Below are 17319 nucleotides of genomic sequence, written 5' to 3'. Positions count from 1 at the left end.
GCAGCTTACAACGTTCTACACGATCGCATGTGAAGTTCCGCGATCGCGTAGTGTAAACACCTAGGCAACAAAACTTAAATTTCAAAATCGAGGGTCTGCTCTCATTTTTACTTTGGGACTTTAGGAGCTCGAATTTAGGCGAGATTTTGAGAGATTTTCAGAGGAAATATTTGGGTAAGGATTCTTGACTTGTTTTTGATTAATTCCCACTAATTTATCTTCGATTCCTCCATTTAATTAAGGTTTTGGGTTGAAATATTTGGGGGAAAAGGTGTAAGGTTCTTAGACCAAATTCTTGAGTTTTGAAAGGCTAAATGAGGTCGGAATTGGATAATTCTTGTATGGTTGGACTCGATATCGAATGGGTGTTCGGATTTTATAATTTTGGTCGGGTTCCGAGACGTGGGCCTCAGTCGACTTTTTGGAGCAATTTTTTAATTATTTGCTAAAGTCGTAGTTTCATTATTTAAATTAATTTCGTATAGTTATATTTATAGTATGTAATTGTATTGGCTAGATTCAAACCAATCCGAGTTGGAAAATCGAGGGAAAAACCTTCTTATTGATTGATTGAGCGAGGTTTGAGGTAAGTGACTTGTCTAACCTTGTGTGGGGGAAATTCCCCTTAGGATTTGGTACTGTTATGGTAAATTGTAATACGTGAAGGCCGTGTATGCGGGGTGACGAGTCCGTACTCGGGCTAAATGTTGAAAATCCAGTTTTTGCTTGAGTAGTTCCTTTTTATTCCCTTAATTGAGTTACTCTAGCACATGTATTCATCATATTTAGCCTAATGTCACATGTCTACGTGTCTTATCTCTTACTTGCAATTTGTGCAACATGCTTAGTTGAATTACCCGCTTCCTTTGATTTCATATTCATTATTTAACTGTAATATTCCTTGTTCTGATTTCATTGTTCCGTTTGTCATGTATTGTTTTCGTGATTTTTGTTGAGATAACTTATTGGTTGTGACACGAGGTTTCTGCTGTGCGAAGTGTTATTGTGGAACGAGATTTCTGCCGTGCGGAGTGTTATTGTGGCACGAGGTTTCTAACGTGTGGAGTGTTATTATGGCACGAGATTTCTGCCGTACGGAGTGTTATTATGGCACAAGGTTTCTGCCGTGCGGAGTGTTATTGTGGCACGAGGTTTCTGTCATGCCGTTGTGAGCTATTTACTTTTGGGACTACGAGGTGGTACGTCGGGAGCGCCCCTGTTGTTTACTGCTATTTGCTGTATTGTTGTTATTGTTGTTGTTGTTGTTGTTTTCTTAACTTGTAAGATTCTTGTTTCCTTACGTGTTGTAGTTGTCTTCTTGAATTCCGGGTTGTTATCTTCTGTGAATTTGTATTGTTATACTTCTCTGTCATCTAATTACATTATTATATCTCCTGCCTTGTTTTTCCTATTATTCCCAGTAGAGCCCTGACATGCCCTCGTCACTACTCTAACGAGGTTAGGCTTGACACTTACTGGGTACCGTTGTGGTGTACTCATACTACTCTTCTGCACATCTTTTTGTACAAATCCAGGTTCTTCCTACCAGACCACATATCAGTGAGCTAGCCCGTATGTGAAGACTTCAAGGTATATCTGTCAGCGTCCGCAGACCTCGAAGTCCCCCTCTATCCTTATTATGTTGTCTTCCTTATTCTCTTTAGACTCTAATGTATAGAGATATTTAGCATTTCTCTTTATAGCTTGTGACTTATTTCTACCGGGTTTTGAAAGTTGTAACTATTTGAATCGTAATTTTTATTTATTTCAGATGATGAGGTTTGAGTTTCAGTTTTATATTCAGTTATTTCGCATAATTGTTAGGCTTACCTAGCCTTATATTGAATGTTTTCACTGGAACTGATTTCGCAGGAGTTGGCAGTTGTCTCAAAACCTGGCAATAGTCCGCTACCAAAAGACCCAAAGAGTCTATTCACCATCACCAGTTCCAACATCATGAGTAAACGGATGTAATCCCTCCAACAAAGGATCAGTCTATTCTCAAAACGTCCACTAGTAATTTGTACTAGTCCGATAATCCTAGGGAAGTTTGTTAGCATTTACGTTGCTTGAGAAACAAATGATTGTGAAAGTTAAAAATCATGAGAATGAAAAACCTGGAGAATATATAAAACTTTGATTTAGCTGATTTGGGATACGGCTCCTCTCCATTATAATTTCTCTCCATTTTTTCAAATACACATTTAGATGAGTGACACATGTTCAATGTCATTTTTAAAGGTATAAATTAGATTAATTTAACAAGCATCTTAATCATGTATAAAATAATAAATTTTAAAAGCACTCTCTAATTTTGGTGCGCAAAACCAATCTCCTACAATATTTGATATTTATTAACATAATTAATTTCATTTTACAAATTTACATCCAAAAATCGATAGATTTTGCTTAACCCCTCCAAAAAAGTCCCAACTTCATTCATATATTTATCATCTTAACTAAATTAAAGAGCATCAAATTAAATAATATTTTGTTTCACATAATGTGTCAATACTCTTCCCAAGTTCATTTATATATTCACAAGACCTTTACCAATCAAGCGTTGGAGGGCAAACAGCCATTTCAGGTTTTTCCTCATGATAAAAGGCATCAATAAGCATCAGAATTTTTTTTGATTGCCTGCATTTAAAAAAAACTCTGATTATTCAGAGATGTGTGGTGTAATTAGAGGCAAGAATGATATAGCATAGCAAAATTTCTGACCTGAGTGACAGATATCGATAGTGTACGCATAAGATAATGAATAATTATAAACCCAGTGCGATTGTACCCATGTGTGCAATGGACAAGAATATACTTCTTCGCATATCTCTGAAGAAATTGTGAAACCTGATAGTAAGACATAAATGTTAATTTCTTTCAGTAGCTAGCAAATATCATTCAAAGAGGATGTGAAATAATTACCGCCTGCTTCTCATCAATGCATGGGTTCCTATATATTTTTTGTAGTATTCCTTTTTTTTAACTGAGACAAATTCTGACAAAATACAGTTCTCATTGCAAATACAGTATCCCACAAATTTAGCTCTAAAAATCGGACAAACTCTTATCTCAAGGATAAACAAGTTCATAAAGCGTTGATCATTCTCTCTTCCCTTTTTTTTGGGGGGGGGAGGGGGGTGTTGGGTGGTTCAGGGCAGAAGCGGCGGACAGCTGAGCCAAAGAGGAGATGCAGGCATCAAACAATGTTCCTTTTCCTATTAGAAGGAGAAAATATCCTTGGTGCACTAAACTTTCGCTATATGTGAGGTCCGGAAAGGGCCGGATCGCATTCAGTCTACTATGTGTAGCATTTCATTGCATTTCTGCAACAACTATTTTCACGGCTTGATTTGTGACCTCCTGGTCACACGATGACAACTCTTACTATTACGCCCAATGCTCCAATTTAAAAAAATAGAGTACATATGTAATACAACATAGACATTTACATGACATCTAACTTATCTTTCACAAAATAGCTTTTTCTTCTTTCTATTCCTAAAAGATTACAAACAAACAAAGACATCTGCTTTCCATTAGATTAACTAACAACAGACATTATTATTGCACCAAGTGTAACATGTTACAATAGATACATAACAGAGAGAGTAAGAGCAGATCTAACCAGGGATGATAAAGGCATATAAATAAAAATTTGCAGTGCTTCTACATGTTAAGTTATGCAAGCTCATTCACACACAAAAAATCAAGTAAAACTGCAACTAAAAGATAAAATTACCTCATAGACAAATAAATTTACGGACTCATTATCAGGTAGAGAATCACGGCCTTTGCATTGAATCTAATACACATGAAGAGTTTAAATATCAGGACAACAACCATAATTCAAAGAGAAATAATAACAATAATTTCAACTAATCAATGTCTAGAATTGATGTATTCCAGATAAATGTTTGCATATGTTATTTGCTTACTATGGGCCTATGGAGCCAACACTTGAAGTTTTTAAATGATTTCTACATTATGAGATGTTATCGAACATTGCACTCTTGTACACTTGATTTTTCGTACTGTACATCTGCATGATTTTGTCAAGACTTGTCCCACCATTAGTGACGGTAGTGTTGGACCAAAAAGTATAACTTTGGGTTAAAACTATTGTATTTAATGAAGGGTTAAACCTAGTTAATGATAATATCTCTAAATGCGGATCCTGAAAGTGTGGATAATGTGGGACAGTTCTAGTGGGACATTGACAATAACATGCATTAAATATTCCAAAAAGTATGAGCATGGAGGAGTAACTAGCAATAAATGGCGTTTAAGTAAATAGGAGGAGTGATTCACCCAATGAAGAATGAACTAGATGATTGTTCCTCCTGACAATGATGATTGACAATGATGAGTGATAGATAAATCCTAGAATGTTCGAACTATTCTCGGATCTGATGGAAAAGTATGGAATAATACGAATAACAATCTTGATGAAAAGGTAATGTTTGTATCTTTGCTAGAGAGAGAGAATCTTTTTCAGAAATCTGTTCTTATCACCTGAATATTACATACCCTTTTTCCTTCTCTTTTGTCCTCTTTATATGGGACATATCCCCAGTAAACCCTAATAGTACATGTGCAAAGAATATTCTTTAGAATATCCCCTCTATTATCCTATTCTAAAAATTAGCCGTCATGATTCTTTCCGCGGACCTCGCCCTCGACCATCATAGGCATCCTGACCACGAGTTTCGCCATTTCCTGATTGACCTTGACTGATTTTTCCTCAATACTTCCTCGCCCTAAATGTTCCGTGGTAGATTTTGAGCTATACAGTTAGTCCCTCTGCTTATTGAGGTCGTCCTCCGATGACCACAATGAGCGGACTTTGTTGATTATGGTCCAGGAGAGTGGACGAGTGGGTCGGGCAGTTAAGTTTGGGACGAGCTGGCAACGTGGCCTTTCATGAGTCATAATTTTTAGGGTAGCGTCGTTTCTGCGCTATAATGACATCATGACATCATGCATCATGATGATGCATTTTCCCGATGCTTTGCATCGTTTCTCGTGCGATTGTCAACTGGAGCTACCGTTTCGAATCCAGTGCTGGGTAATGATGAATGATCTCTTGGTTTTGATGCCCGAACTCTTATAAATAGAGATGTGATGACATCCATTTGTTCTTTATGTGTTTTTCTCATCAAACCTTGTGACTTCTTCTCCTTCCTCCCTTGCTATGAGTTTTTTTCCTAGTCTTAGTGCTTCCTGTTGCTTCTAATCCTTCTTTGCCTGAATATCCTTTCTCTCATCGAAAATATGGCTAACGTATCCTCTGGTTCCGGTGTGGGAACTGACCATGTCCCTTTAGCGGTGCTTATGCCTCCTCACGCTGATCGCGTCTCTGTCGCCATTAAAGATGAGAACTTTCCTTCGGTGGAGGAAATAATTCCTTGCAACGAGAAAGTTAGGTCTTATTTTTTGAAGGCGCCTGAAGACGAGCACGAGGTTTCTGAGTCGGCGATAAAAGAGGCCGATCTAGCAGAGCTTAGGGCAAAAATCAACATTCCTGCCCGCATTGATTTGGTCCCAGCAGGGCGTGATGTGTTACAAATCCACTACCCCGGGTGTTGCGTGTTCTATGCATATCCCTTCCAGGTCGGCTACACTCTTCCTCTTCTACCATTGGCAGAGGAATTTTGTCGCTACTATGGCGTGTGCCCGGCTCAACTCGCCCCATATATCTATAAGCTCATTAGGATGCTTACTAAATTTGCAGAGTTAGCCGGGGTCGAGATCACACTCCGTCATCTGACGCATCTCTTCGCCCCTAGTTTCTATAGGGGGACAATATTGAACCTTCGGCATCGAGGAGGCAAATGCCTTATGGTAAAGATAGATGACAAGGCAAATCGTTAGTTGCGGCACAACTTCTTCTTTGTTAGAACCGAAGACGTGGTGGCCAACGCGGACGACTTCCGTGAGATTTGGAACTACACTTATGAGTATCTATTCTTCTTTTGTTAAAACATTTGATCTGTTTGTTTTATTCGTGGGCCATGAAATTTTATCCCTTCTTTGGGTAGCCAAGACTATGCCCCCTCCTTTAATTGGGGACATTTCTGACTGGGTTGGCCGGATTCTACCTCACATAGTGGGAATTCGCGAGTGACCAGGCTTTTTCAAGAAGTTCGGGCCTGCTCCTTCCTTGGCCGGTGAGTTTATCTATATATGTTTTTGTTATTTTGGCCTCATGGTCGCCTATTTATTATAGTTTGCTCTTGGTGGTGATGATAACCTTGCTTTGATTTTTTCTTTTTCAACTTGAGGATCTTCGAGGAGGCCGAGGGCTCCTCCTCCTGTGTTTCGTAAGAGGAAGGAGGCCTCATCTTCGGTGTCTATTCTCGCTGTGACCGTGGCTAGACCTTCTCGATCATCGACTTTTGTTCCTTCCTCAACCGCGGCCAGGTCTACTCGATCGTCGGCCCCATCTACTACTACCTTTGCATCAGTTTCTTCTCCGACTGCGGATATTTCGATAGTGGAGCTTCCCACTTCTTGTTTGCACCGTGATAGGCTATATGTATGTCCCTATTATGTTTTGATGATTTAACAAACTTAGTGTCAAGAACCAGATAAGGAACCTGTTAAACATTCTCAAGACCTTAAGATCAAAAGGTTCCAGCTTGGGATATGGTTCAACTCTCCAGAGTCAAAGGAACAACAGAGGGATCATATAGCTACCGTTTCCCGAGGAAACTGCACAAGTCAACTGCCCCAGCTGTAAAGTTGCTGCCTGCACACGCTACAGTGCAGAAACAGTGCATCAATCAACTTTATGGGGAGTGTCTTTTACCTACCTTGCTTACATCATCCGAGTGATGTCACAAATGCATTATTAACATCAAGGAAGGTAAAACAAATCACTTGTTCACTTAGAGAAATAATTCAAGCTCCCACACGGTCATTGATCATCAAACAATTAATTCTTAAGTACATCAAGAACAAAGAACAACACTACTGCGGACCAATTCCCTACAGCAAGTCATTGTATGTCCTTAGTTGAGTTGTAACTTTGTAATAGTTCTTCAATTGTAATTCCTACTTAGCTTGTTTAGAAGTATTATGTAGGAAACCCTTTGTAAACCTTAAATCTTTGTATTTGAGTCTTGGCTAGAGTTAGTCGAGTTGTAAAGTCTTTGTAATAGAGTTATTACAAAGTGGCTTGTAATAGAGTATTACAAGTTAGCGAGGGATTAAGAGGTTAATTCCTAGGTTACAGAGGTTGTAATCTAAAAGTTGTACAGTAATGAAGTTGAAATCCTATAAGGGTAGGTCATGGTTTTTAATCCCGTTGAGCTGGAAATTTTCCACGTAAAAATCCTCTTGTCATCTACTTACTGCAGTGTACGTGTGTTCTAGTGGAACTTATAGAGAACCTGGTTCTCTATAGAGTTTTGTGGACCCTAATATTCTTTCAATTGGTATCAGAGCGGGTTCTTTCTATCAGGTTAACACCTAGAAAGGATCCCCATGGCTCCTCCTCCAAACTTCGAAGAAGGCCAGTCTACTTACAGACCACCTAGGTTCAATGGACAGTATTACGGATGGTGGAAAACTAGGATGCACGACTTCATCATGGCTGAAGATTCTGAGCTATAGGATGTCATATGTGACGGACCCTTTGTTCCCACCAAGAATCTTGGCGACCCAGCTATAGCCATTCCCAAGACGAGGAAGGAATTCAATAACGCTGATCGAAAGGCCATAGAAAAGAACTTTCGTACAAAGAAAATTCTTGTTTGTGGTATAGGTCCTGATGAATATAACTAGATATCGGCATGCCAATCAGCAAAAGAAATCTGGGAGGCTCTTCAGACAGCTCACGAAGGAACAACATAGGTTAAGAAATCCAAGATCGACATGCTCACAACTGATTACGAGCTCTTCAGGATGAAAGATGATGAATCCATCCAAGATATGCACACTCGCTTCACCTCCATCATTAATGAGCTTCACTCTCTTGGTGAAACTATTCCAAGAAACAAGCTTGTCAGAAAAATCCTTAGTGTTCTGCCCAGTTCTTGGGAAAGCAAAGTGAACGCCATTACAAAGTCGAAGGACTTGCAGACACTGACCATAGATGAACTTGTTGGCAATCTGAAAACATATGAAATGAAGAAGAAGAAGGACAATGAAAGAAGAGAACCCAAAAGGGAGAAGAACCTGGTCCTCAAGACAGACAACAATGATTTGGGTGGTGAGGATGGTGATATGGCTTACTTGACAAGAAGATTCCAGAAGATGGTTCGCAGGAATGGAGACATTCAAAAAAGGGGAAGTTCTAGCAAGCCAAAATATTATGGCCTATGTCATAAATGTGGCAAGCCTGGACACTTCATCAAGGATTGCCATCTCCTAAAGCAAGATTAGTACAAAAATAACTTTGACAAAGTAGCCAGGAGGAACCCGGTTCCTGATAAATGCTCCAAGAGAAAGAATACCGCTGACAATGTTGTAAAGCAAGCTCTTGATGCATGGGAAGACTCCTCCAGTGAATCTGAAGAAGAAAATTATCATGGTGATAGTTAAATGATAGCAGTGGTAAGTTAAGGAACTGAGTATGACTCAATCTTTGCCTTGATGGCTCAGTCTGATGATGATGAAGATGAGATAAATTTTCTGGATCTTCAGAGAAATCTTAAATCTTATTCTCCTAAAAAACTCATGTCTTTAGCAAATGTGTTAATTGATGCTTATCACAGTCTTATAAATAATAAATATGCTTTAACTTTGGAGTTAGGAGAAACAGAACAAACCTGAGATGACTTAGTAGTCATTTTTGTTGATTTAAAGGAAACAATTAAGAACCCGAAGAAAGAGAAGAATGCCTTAGATGAAAAAATTGCAAATATAGAACATGAAAGAGATGATCTAATAGTCGTTGTGGCAGACCTAAAAGAGACCTTTAAGTGTGTAAGAAAGAAAAAAGAAGCCTTAGCTGAGAGAGTTGCTAACATTGAGCATGAGAGAGATGACCTATTAGTGGTGGTAGTGGACTTGAAGGAAATAATTGGGGAACTTAAAATGGAGAGTAGGCCTGAAAATTCTCAAAAGGGAAAGGAAGTTGCAAGTGAGGCATACATTAAGCTTGAAAGTGATTTAAATTCAGTGAAGTCTAGTATGTGTGCTGAGCTTGAGAAAAACAAACAACTTCAGGAAGAACTAGGTCGAGTGAAGAGTGATATTGAAAAATCACTCAAATGGACCTGGTCCTCTGATGCTATCACTGTCATGTACACCAATAATGGGGAAAACAGGCAGGGTATTTGGGTTCCAAAGTGAAAAGATTCCCTACAACCCTCATAGCAAGTACGTTACTGTACCTAACAATTGGCTTTGCACTCACTGCGGTAACACTGGGCACTTTAAAGAAAACTGTATGGACAGATTTTAGTCACAGTAGAAAAATAAAGTTTTTGCTGAAAAAGTAACTACTGGTAGAGAACCTGGTCCCTCATATAAAAAATGCATCATTTTTGCTTGGACCAAAAAATCACTCATTCACCCCTTTTCCTCATTACAAGGGACCCAAACTCATTTGAGTTCCTAAGTCTAACTCCTGATTTTCTTGTGCAGGGAACAGTGAAAGGAAGCAACCTACAATGGTACATGGATAGTGGCTGCTCAAAGCATATGACTAGAAGTACAAATGATTTTATTTCACTTAAGGCCCTGCAAGGAGGGAGTGTATCCTTTGAAAATGGCAAGAAAGGATACGTTCTGGGAGTTGGAAGGATTGGGAAGTCTCTCTCATACTCAATCAAAAATGTGTACTACGTGAAGGTGTTGAAGTATAGCTTGCTAAGTATTTTCCAGATCTATGACAAGGGAAACAAGGTGGAATTTGTGTAAAAAATATGTACAGTCACAAACCTAGTGACTGGTGAGGTGGTGCTAGTGGAAAGAAGATACAAAAATATCTATGTTGCTGATTTTGAGTCTATGCAGAATGGTAATCTCAGATGTCTAAGTGTTGTTGATGATGATGCTGAATTATGGCATAGGAGGCTGGGTCATGCAAGCTTCACGTTGCTGAATAAATTAGTCAGGAAGGACCTGGTTCGTGGTCTGCCCAAGTCAAGCTTCAAGGATCACAAAGTGTGTGATGCATGCGTAAAAGGCAAGCAAGCCAGATCCTCATTGAAGCCCAAAAAAGGAAGTCAGTACCTCAAGGCCACTTGATCTCCTTCACATAGATCTATGTGGACCTTTGAGGGTGCCAAGCAGAGGAGTAAAGAAATACATCTTTGTGATGGTTGATGACTACTCCAGATTCACCCGGACTCTGTTTCTCAGGACCAAGGATGAAACCTTTGAAGTGCTCGTTGATTTTGTCAAGACGATCCACGTGAAGATGGGTAATAAGGTAGTCAGCATCAGGTCTGATCATGGGACAGAGTTTGACAATGCCAAATTTGATGAGTTCTGTACTGAAAATGGTATCACTCACAATTTCTCAGCTCCCGGAACACCTCAACAAAATGGTGTTGTGGAGAGGAAGAATAGAACTCTTGAAGAGATGGCAAGGACAATGCTGATTGACAGTGGGATTGCAAAGAATTTCTGGGCAGAAGCTGTCAACACTACTTGCTACTTGGTGAACAGGTGCATGATCAGGTCCCTTGTGAACAAGACTCCATATGAACTGCTGAACGGAAGGAAGCCCAAATTGACACATCTAAGGACTTTTGGGTGTAAATGCTTTGTTCTCAACAATGGAAAGGAAGATCTTGGAAAATTCGATGCCAAAAGTGATGAAGGAATCTTTCTGGGATACTCATCTCAAAGCAAATCTTACAAAGAATGAAACAAAAGGACTCAATATATTGAGGAAAGTATACATGTGATATTTGATGAATCTCACCTCTCCTGTGAGAAGGACAGACATGCTAATCAAGATGGAGAACCTTTATCTATTCCAGGAGAAGTTATTGACATGGCAAATGGAAAAGCAGACATGATGAGTCATGTAAAGGAATCCAGTGAAGATGATGCGAGTACACCTCCATCTATTGAAGAGGAACTTGGTCCCTTGATCACACCAACTGAAGCTGAAAATAGAGTTATTGATGCAGTCCAAGGTACTCCACTTGCTGAAGTAAGAAGCGCCCAAGAACCTCAGTCAGACATGCAAGGGTCCCATAACAATGAGATTCAGGTACCAAATTGGAAGCACAAAAGCTCACATCCTCTTGACAACATAATCACCCCTCTTGACTCAGGAGTTCAAACCATATCAAAAGCAAGAAACTCACTTGCCTTTTCAGCCTTTCTTTCTCAAATAGAGCTCAAAAATATCAAAGAAGCGTTGAAAGATGCAGACTGGATCACAGCCATGCAAGAGGAGCTGCATCAATTTGAAAGAAACAAGGTATGGCACCTGGTCCCTCGACCTGCAGATAGAACTATCATAGGGACCAGGTGGGTATTCAGGAACTAACTTGATGAGTTTGGAAATACAACAGGAAAGAAGGCAAGGCTTGTAGTTCAAGGCTACAATCAAGAAGAATGGATTGATTATGATGAAACATTTGCTCCAATTTCTCGAATGGAAGCTATTAGAATTCTTATTGCCTTTGCATCTCATATGGAGTTCACATAGTTCCAAATGGATGTCAAAAGTGCATTTCTAAATGGCTACCCGAAAGAAGAAGTTTATGTCAAGCATCCTCCTGGTTTTGAATGTCATGAGTACCCTGAGCATGTGTTCAAACTGGACAAGGCGTTGTACGGGCTAAAGCATGCTCCCTGGGCATGGCATGAGAGGTTGTCAAAATTCCTTTTTGAAAATGGATTTACAAGAGGAAAAAATTGACAACACTCTTTTTCTGAAGAAACGAGGGAGGAAGCTGCTCATTGTTCAGGTATATGTTGATGATATTATTTTTGGAGCTACAACTGACTCTCTTTGTGAATAATTTGCAAAACTCATGGGGAGTGAATTTGAGATGAGTATGATGGGAGAATTAAATTTCTTCCTAGGACTTCAAGTGAAGCAATCTCAGAAGGGAACACTGATAAGTCAGCAGAAGTACATCAAGGAGTTGCTGAAAAGGTTCGATATGGAATCATCAAAAGTCATTGACACTCATATTGCCACATCTACTCGTCTAGACATGGATGAACCTGGTTCCCCTGTAAATCAGACCATGTATAGAGGGATCATAGGATCACTCCTGTATCTCACTGCAAGTAGACCAGACATTATTTACAGCGTAGGTATTTGTGCAAGATTTCAATCCAATCCAAAGGAATCTCATATGAAGGCTGCCATGAGAATATTGAGATATCTCAAGGGAATGCAGGACCTGATTCTCTACTATCCCTCAGGTGATAACTTTGATCTTATTGGGTATGCTGGTGCTGATTATGCAGGATATCTGGTAGACAGGAAAAGCACGTTAGGAATGGCACATTTCCTAGGTTCTTGCCTAATCTCATGGGGTACGCGGAAGCAGAACTCAGTGGCACTATCAACTGCAAAAGTAGAATATGTAGCAGCTACCTCTTGCTGTGCTCAACTACTGTGGATCAAGCAGTAGTTGGAAGACTTTGGAGTGTTCTCAGATTGTGTGCCTCTCTTTTGTGATAACACAAGTACACTCAATATGGCAAAAAATCCAGTTCAACATAATAGGACCAAGCACATTGATGTACGTCATCATTTTCTCAGAGACAATGTTAAAAAAGGGCTTATATGCATGAAATTCTGCAACACTAAAGATCAAATTGAGATATATTCACCAAAGCCCTGAGCAGAGAACACTTTAAGAAAAATCTCCTGGCACTAGGGTTGATAAAACCCAATTAAGAACCTGGTCCCTCAATGATTGGCTATAAAAGAAATGTTCAGGTAAATTTAGCTAAAAAGTGTTTTCTAGCAAAGTCTAACTCACCTATATACCATTACAGGTAGACATGCATGATGATTACAGAGCAAAGAGGCAGTTGATGCAGTACGCCCTGGTAAAAAGGGCAAAGCTTACAGATGCAAGATTAGTCAGGGAACCTGGTTCTCCTGACACAGGTTAGTAGTTTCTGTATTCTCTCATGCACAATTTTTAACGATTAAAACAAGTGCCACATCATTAGCATGTCAGTTTATTTTCTTTGCGTCTCTTGGACCCAAACGCCTCACCTGTTAGAAATCAACCCGACTCCCAAAACTAGCGCCTTTTCCTAACCGGTCCCTCATCAATCTCAAATACATCCATCACTGTCAAATCTCCTCACATTAAACGCTAAAAATTTTCTTCTTATTTCTCTCCTTCGAACTACCCATCTCTTCTTCTCAACTCATCACTCCTCTCTATGGCTGAAAATTTTGAAACCTCAAGTGTCCCCAGTGACACCCCTATTGAGTCCTCAGTAATTCAAACACCGATATTATACTCCTCACCCACACCACTGCTAACCAAAACCCTAGGATAGAGTCACCCCCACACTCCGTCTCCTCTCCTATCCACTCGAGTTCTGGTTCTCATAAGAGTCGCAAAATCTTGACTCCCAAAAGATTTATAGCCCAGAGCCTTTCTCCTACTTCGCCGGAAAAAGGGGATGATCAAAGTACTGCTGACAAAGAAGTACATCAGGAAATTTCAAGTTCGCCTATGGAAAAAGGGTCAAAAGTAGATCAAATTGATGGTTCCGAGAAGTTTGACTCAACAAAGACTGCTCCTGATCTTGTGTCCACAGGTAATACTCCTACTTCTACTGAGTTTTCCATGGATGTACAAGAAAAAAAGGCAATAGAGAACATGTTGTCCATAGCTAATGAAGGGGTTTTTGTAGAAGGAGGTGAGGATGGTTTTGGGACTCAGGGGGAAGAGTCTAAGACCGTGGAAGAGAGTAGAGAGCTTGTGACTATTGAACAATCAGCACAGGACAATACTACTGGGGTACCAAATGAGGGACCTGATCCCTCCCAGGAGGATCCAACTCAAGGGTCCTCTCCAGAGCCCCGGGTCAGTATTGACCCTGCTCCCTCTCCTCATTTTGATGTTGAGCCTTTGTATGTGGTGGTGCCTGAGGAAAGATCTGTGTCCATAGAAGAAAAGGGTGATAGTGAAGAGGATTCTGATGATTTGCCAATAGGAAGCTTGACTAAGCGTAGATCAATGGTTGCTCAAGAGTCTACTCCTAAGCGACCCACACTAGGTTGCAAAGGAAGGAGGCTCTTGAGTCTACTCTTAAGAATAGCCAAGCTAAGTCAAGGAGAAGAAAGATGGTGAAAAATGGGAAAGCAGTGAGTGAGAAGTCAGTGCATGTGGTGAATGTGGATGAGGAAGAAGCAGAGGAACCTGGTTCCTTGACTAGAAAGCTCTCACAGAAGCATGGTCTCCCCAAGCCAAAAGGGGGATCTTCTGTGTCTGCTAAAAATATGAACAAGTTTGACATTTTTATGTCTAGTGAAAATGTAGTGAAAGAATCTGGTGATAAGTCTATGAAAGAGTCTGGTGATGATGTGATGGAAGAATTGGGTGAAAAGTCTGTGAAGTCTGCTGAAAAGGGGAAGAATGTCCGCAAGTCTACTAAGAGAAAAGCTGATACTGATGAGGAACATGGTTTCTCAAAGAAGGCCAGAGTGGGTGATCCAAAGAATGCTGGAAAAGAGAGGTTGAGAAGTCAGAAGGTGCTTTGGGGCCGCACATTTGCTCCTGATATCTTGGAGGAAGCTAGTATGAGACAGCTGGTTGAGATCTATGAGTTCCAACAGTGGACACATTTGTTCACAAATGACGCCCCAATGGTGTATGAAGAGGAAGTTCAAAGTTTCTATACTGACCTGTTCACAGTTGAGGATGATCACATCTACGTGCTGGTGAATGGAGTTGATATGGTAATGGACTCTGCTTTGTTGGGATCTATTCTGGGTTTGCCTGCTAAAGGGTTGTGTAATTTTCATGGATCCTGTTCTCAAAACTTCAGAAATGCCATATTAAAGGACATAGCAGTTCAGCAGGGGGAACGGGTTCAGAAGAAGGCCCTCATTCCTATATACCAACTGCTGTTTGAGATGGTGAACAAGGTACTGCTGCCTCGAGCTGAGAGAAGATCTATCACCTCTCGTACAGACCTATTCCTCATGGAAGCACTGGACACCTTCACTACCATCAATCTGCCTGGGATTATGATAGAGCACATGAACAAAGTGGCTGACTTTAAATATCGTAATCATGGGTTGCCGTATGAGTTCCTTCTCACCAAGGTCTATAAGCACTTCAAGGTTCCTCTAGGACAAGCTAAAGTGGGCACAAAGAAGCAAACTTTCTCCAAAGCTACTCTTGAAGAATGTGAGTGTATCGAGAAAATTGGAGGGGTTGGAAGCACTTCTACCATATCTCAGCTGATCATTGCTCAGAACAGTGCTACCTCGGAGATAAGGCAATTGAAATCAAGGAAAGCTATCCTTGAGACTCAGTTAAGTCAGCTGCATGAGGCACCTGGTTCCAGTAGTTCTCAAGGAGAAGAGGTTGCTCGTCTAACAAAAGAGAATGTTGAGCTCAGGAAAGAAGCGAAGGACCTGAAAGAGAGACTGCTCAACGAGCAAATGTCTGCAAATGCTCGAATGGATTTAGTCCTCCAAGCCCTTTCTAAGCCATCTCCCTCCAGCACTCCCTAAGCAGCGTCCCTTCAGTGTCCAGTCTGTGGTATTTGTTTTTTGTTTGTTCAAAATTGTGGATGGTGGTAGTAACATTGACTCTGTTCTTGTTGAAAAATCCAAATTAATGCTAATGCAAGCTTTTCCCTTTTTGCTAATTATGCCTTGTCTTTATGCTCTGTTTTTAGTCATGTTTTGTGCACACAAATGGTATGAGTTAACTCAAGCTTGACTTCTTTCTGCTATAAGCCTGTTACTAATCTTTTTATGATGCCAAAAGGGGGGAAAAATTTAGGGGGAACAGGATGGGAAACAGATTCAGGGGGAATTTTCAGCTTAAGGGGAACTTGAATTATAAGTTTGTCATCATCAAAAAGGGAAAAATTGATAGGCTATATGTATATCTCTATTATATTTTGATGATCTAACAAACTTACTGTCAAGAACCAGATAAGGAACCTGTTACACATTCTCAAAACCTTAAGATCAAAAGGTTCTAGCTTGGGATATGGTTCAACTCTTCAGAGTCAAAGGAACAACAGAGGGAACAAATAGCTACCGTTTCCCGAGGAAACTGCACAAGTCAACTACCCCAGCTGTAAAGTTGCTGCCTGTACACGCTACAGTGCAGAAATAGTGCAACAGTCAACTTTATGGGGAGTGTCTTTTACCTACCTTTCTTATATCATCCTAGTGATGCCACAAATGCATTATTAACATCAAGAAAGGTAAAACAAATCACTTGTTCACTTAGAGAATTAATTCAAGCTCCCACACAGTCATTGATCATCAAGCAATTAATTCTCAAGTGCATCAAGAACAAAGAACAACACTACTACAGACCAAACCCCCACAGCAAGTCATTGTATGTCCTTAGTTGAGTTGTAACTTTATAATAGTTCTTCAATTGTAATTCCTACTTAGCTTATTTAGAAGTATTATGTAGGAAACCCTTTGTAAACCTTAAACCTTTTTGTTTGAGTCTTCGCTAGAGTTAGTCGAGTTGTAAAGTCTTTGTAATAGAGTTATTACAAAGTGGCTTGTAATAGAGTATTACAAGTTAGTGAGGGATTAAGAGGTTAATTCCTAGGTTGAAAAGGTTGTAATCTAAAAGTTTCTCAGTAGTGAAGTTGAAATCCTACAAGGGTAGGTCGTGGTTTTTAATCCCGTTGAGCTGGGAATTTTCCACGTAAATATTCGCTTGTCATTTACTTACTGCAGTGTGCGTGTGTTCTAGTAGAACTGATAGAGAACCTGGTTCTCTATAGAGTTTGGTGGACCCTTATATTATATCACACCATCTAGTTGATGAGGAGGGGGAGTCATCGTCGAGCGGCGAGAATTTGGTCCCCAGTAAGAGAAGATTGATAGATGTTAGTGATGGGGTCACCTCGGCTGTGGATTCGGCCAAGGATGATTTTGTCATCCATGAAACGGTGACCATAATACTTGGGGACGCCGTCAAATTGGCATCTGATGTTCTGATATCGGTGGAGGCCATTGAGGATATACCTCTTCCTTTTTTTGCGGTAGGGGCTGAAGGGCCGGCCGTTATGACTTCTAATAATTTGCGGCCGGAGGGGCCATCAACTTCCCAGCCGGCTAACGATACTTATATGCCGGCCGAGGGGAGAGGCAAAGGCGTTGCCAAGGATGGCTACGAGATGGGTTCTGATCTCGATGCTGACGAGATAAGGATA

The 17319-nt window shown here is 40.3% G+C and overlaps 2 protein-coding genes across 2 annotated transcripts; both read left to right on the top strand.

Annotated features, from left to right (window-relative positions):
• Nucleotides 1-7878: 7878 nt before the first annotated feature.
• Nucleotides 7879-10200, top strand: LOC138903091 (intracellular protein transport protein USO1-like). Its single transcript, XM_070191006.1, has 5 exons — nt 7879-8262; nt 8608-8697; nt 8812-9288; nt 9595-9855; nt 9967-10200. Exons 1-5 carry the CDS (start codon nt 7879-7881, stop codon nt 10198-10200), a joined length of 1446 nt encoding a protein of 481 aa, XP_070047107.1.
• A 1748-nt stretch (nt 10201-11948) lies between these two features.
• On the top strand, nt 11949-12560 carry LOC138903090 (secreted RxLR effector protein 161-like). The gene has a single exon (XM_070191005.1). The coding sequence runs from the start codon at nt 11949-11951 to the stop codon at nt 12558-12560; it is 612 nt and encodes a 203-aa protein (XP_070047106.1).
• Nucleotides 12561-17319: the final 4759 nt, after the last annotated feature.

Source organism: Nicotiana tomentosiformis, chromosome 12 (assembly GCF_000390325.3).
Source record: "Nicotiana tomentosiformis chromosome 12, ASM39032v3, whole genome shotgun sequence".
Lineage (NCBI taxonomy): Eukaryota > Viridiplantae > Streptophyta > Magnoliopsida > Solanales > Solanaceae > Nicotiana > Nicotiana tomentosiformis.
This window is presented reverse-complemented; position numbering and strand designations above follow the sequence as displayed.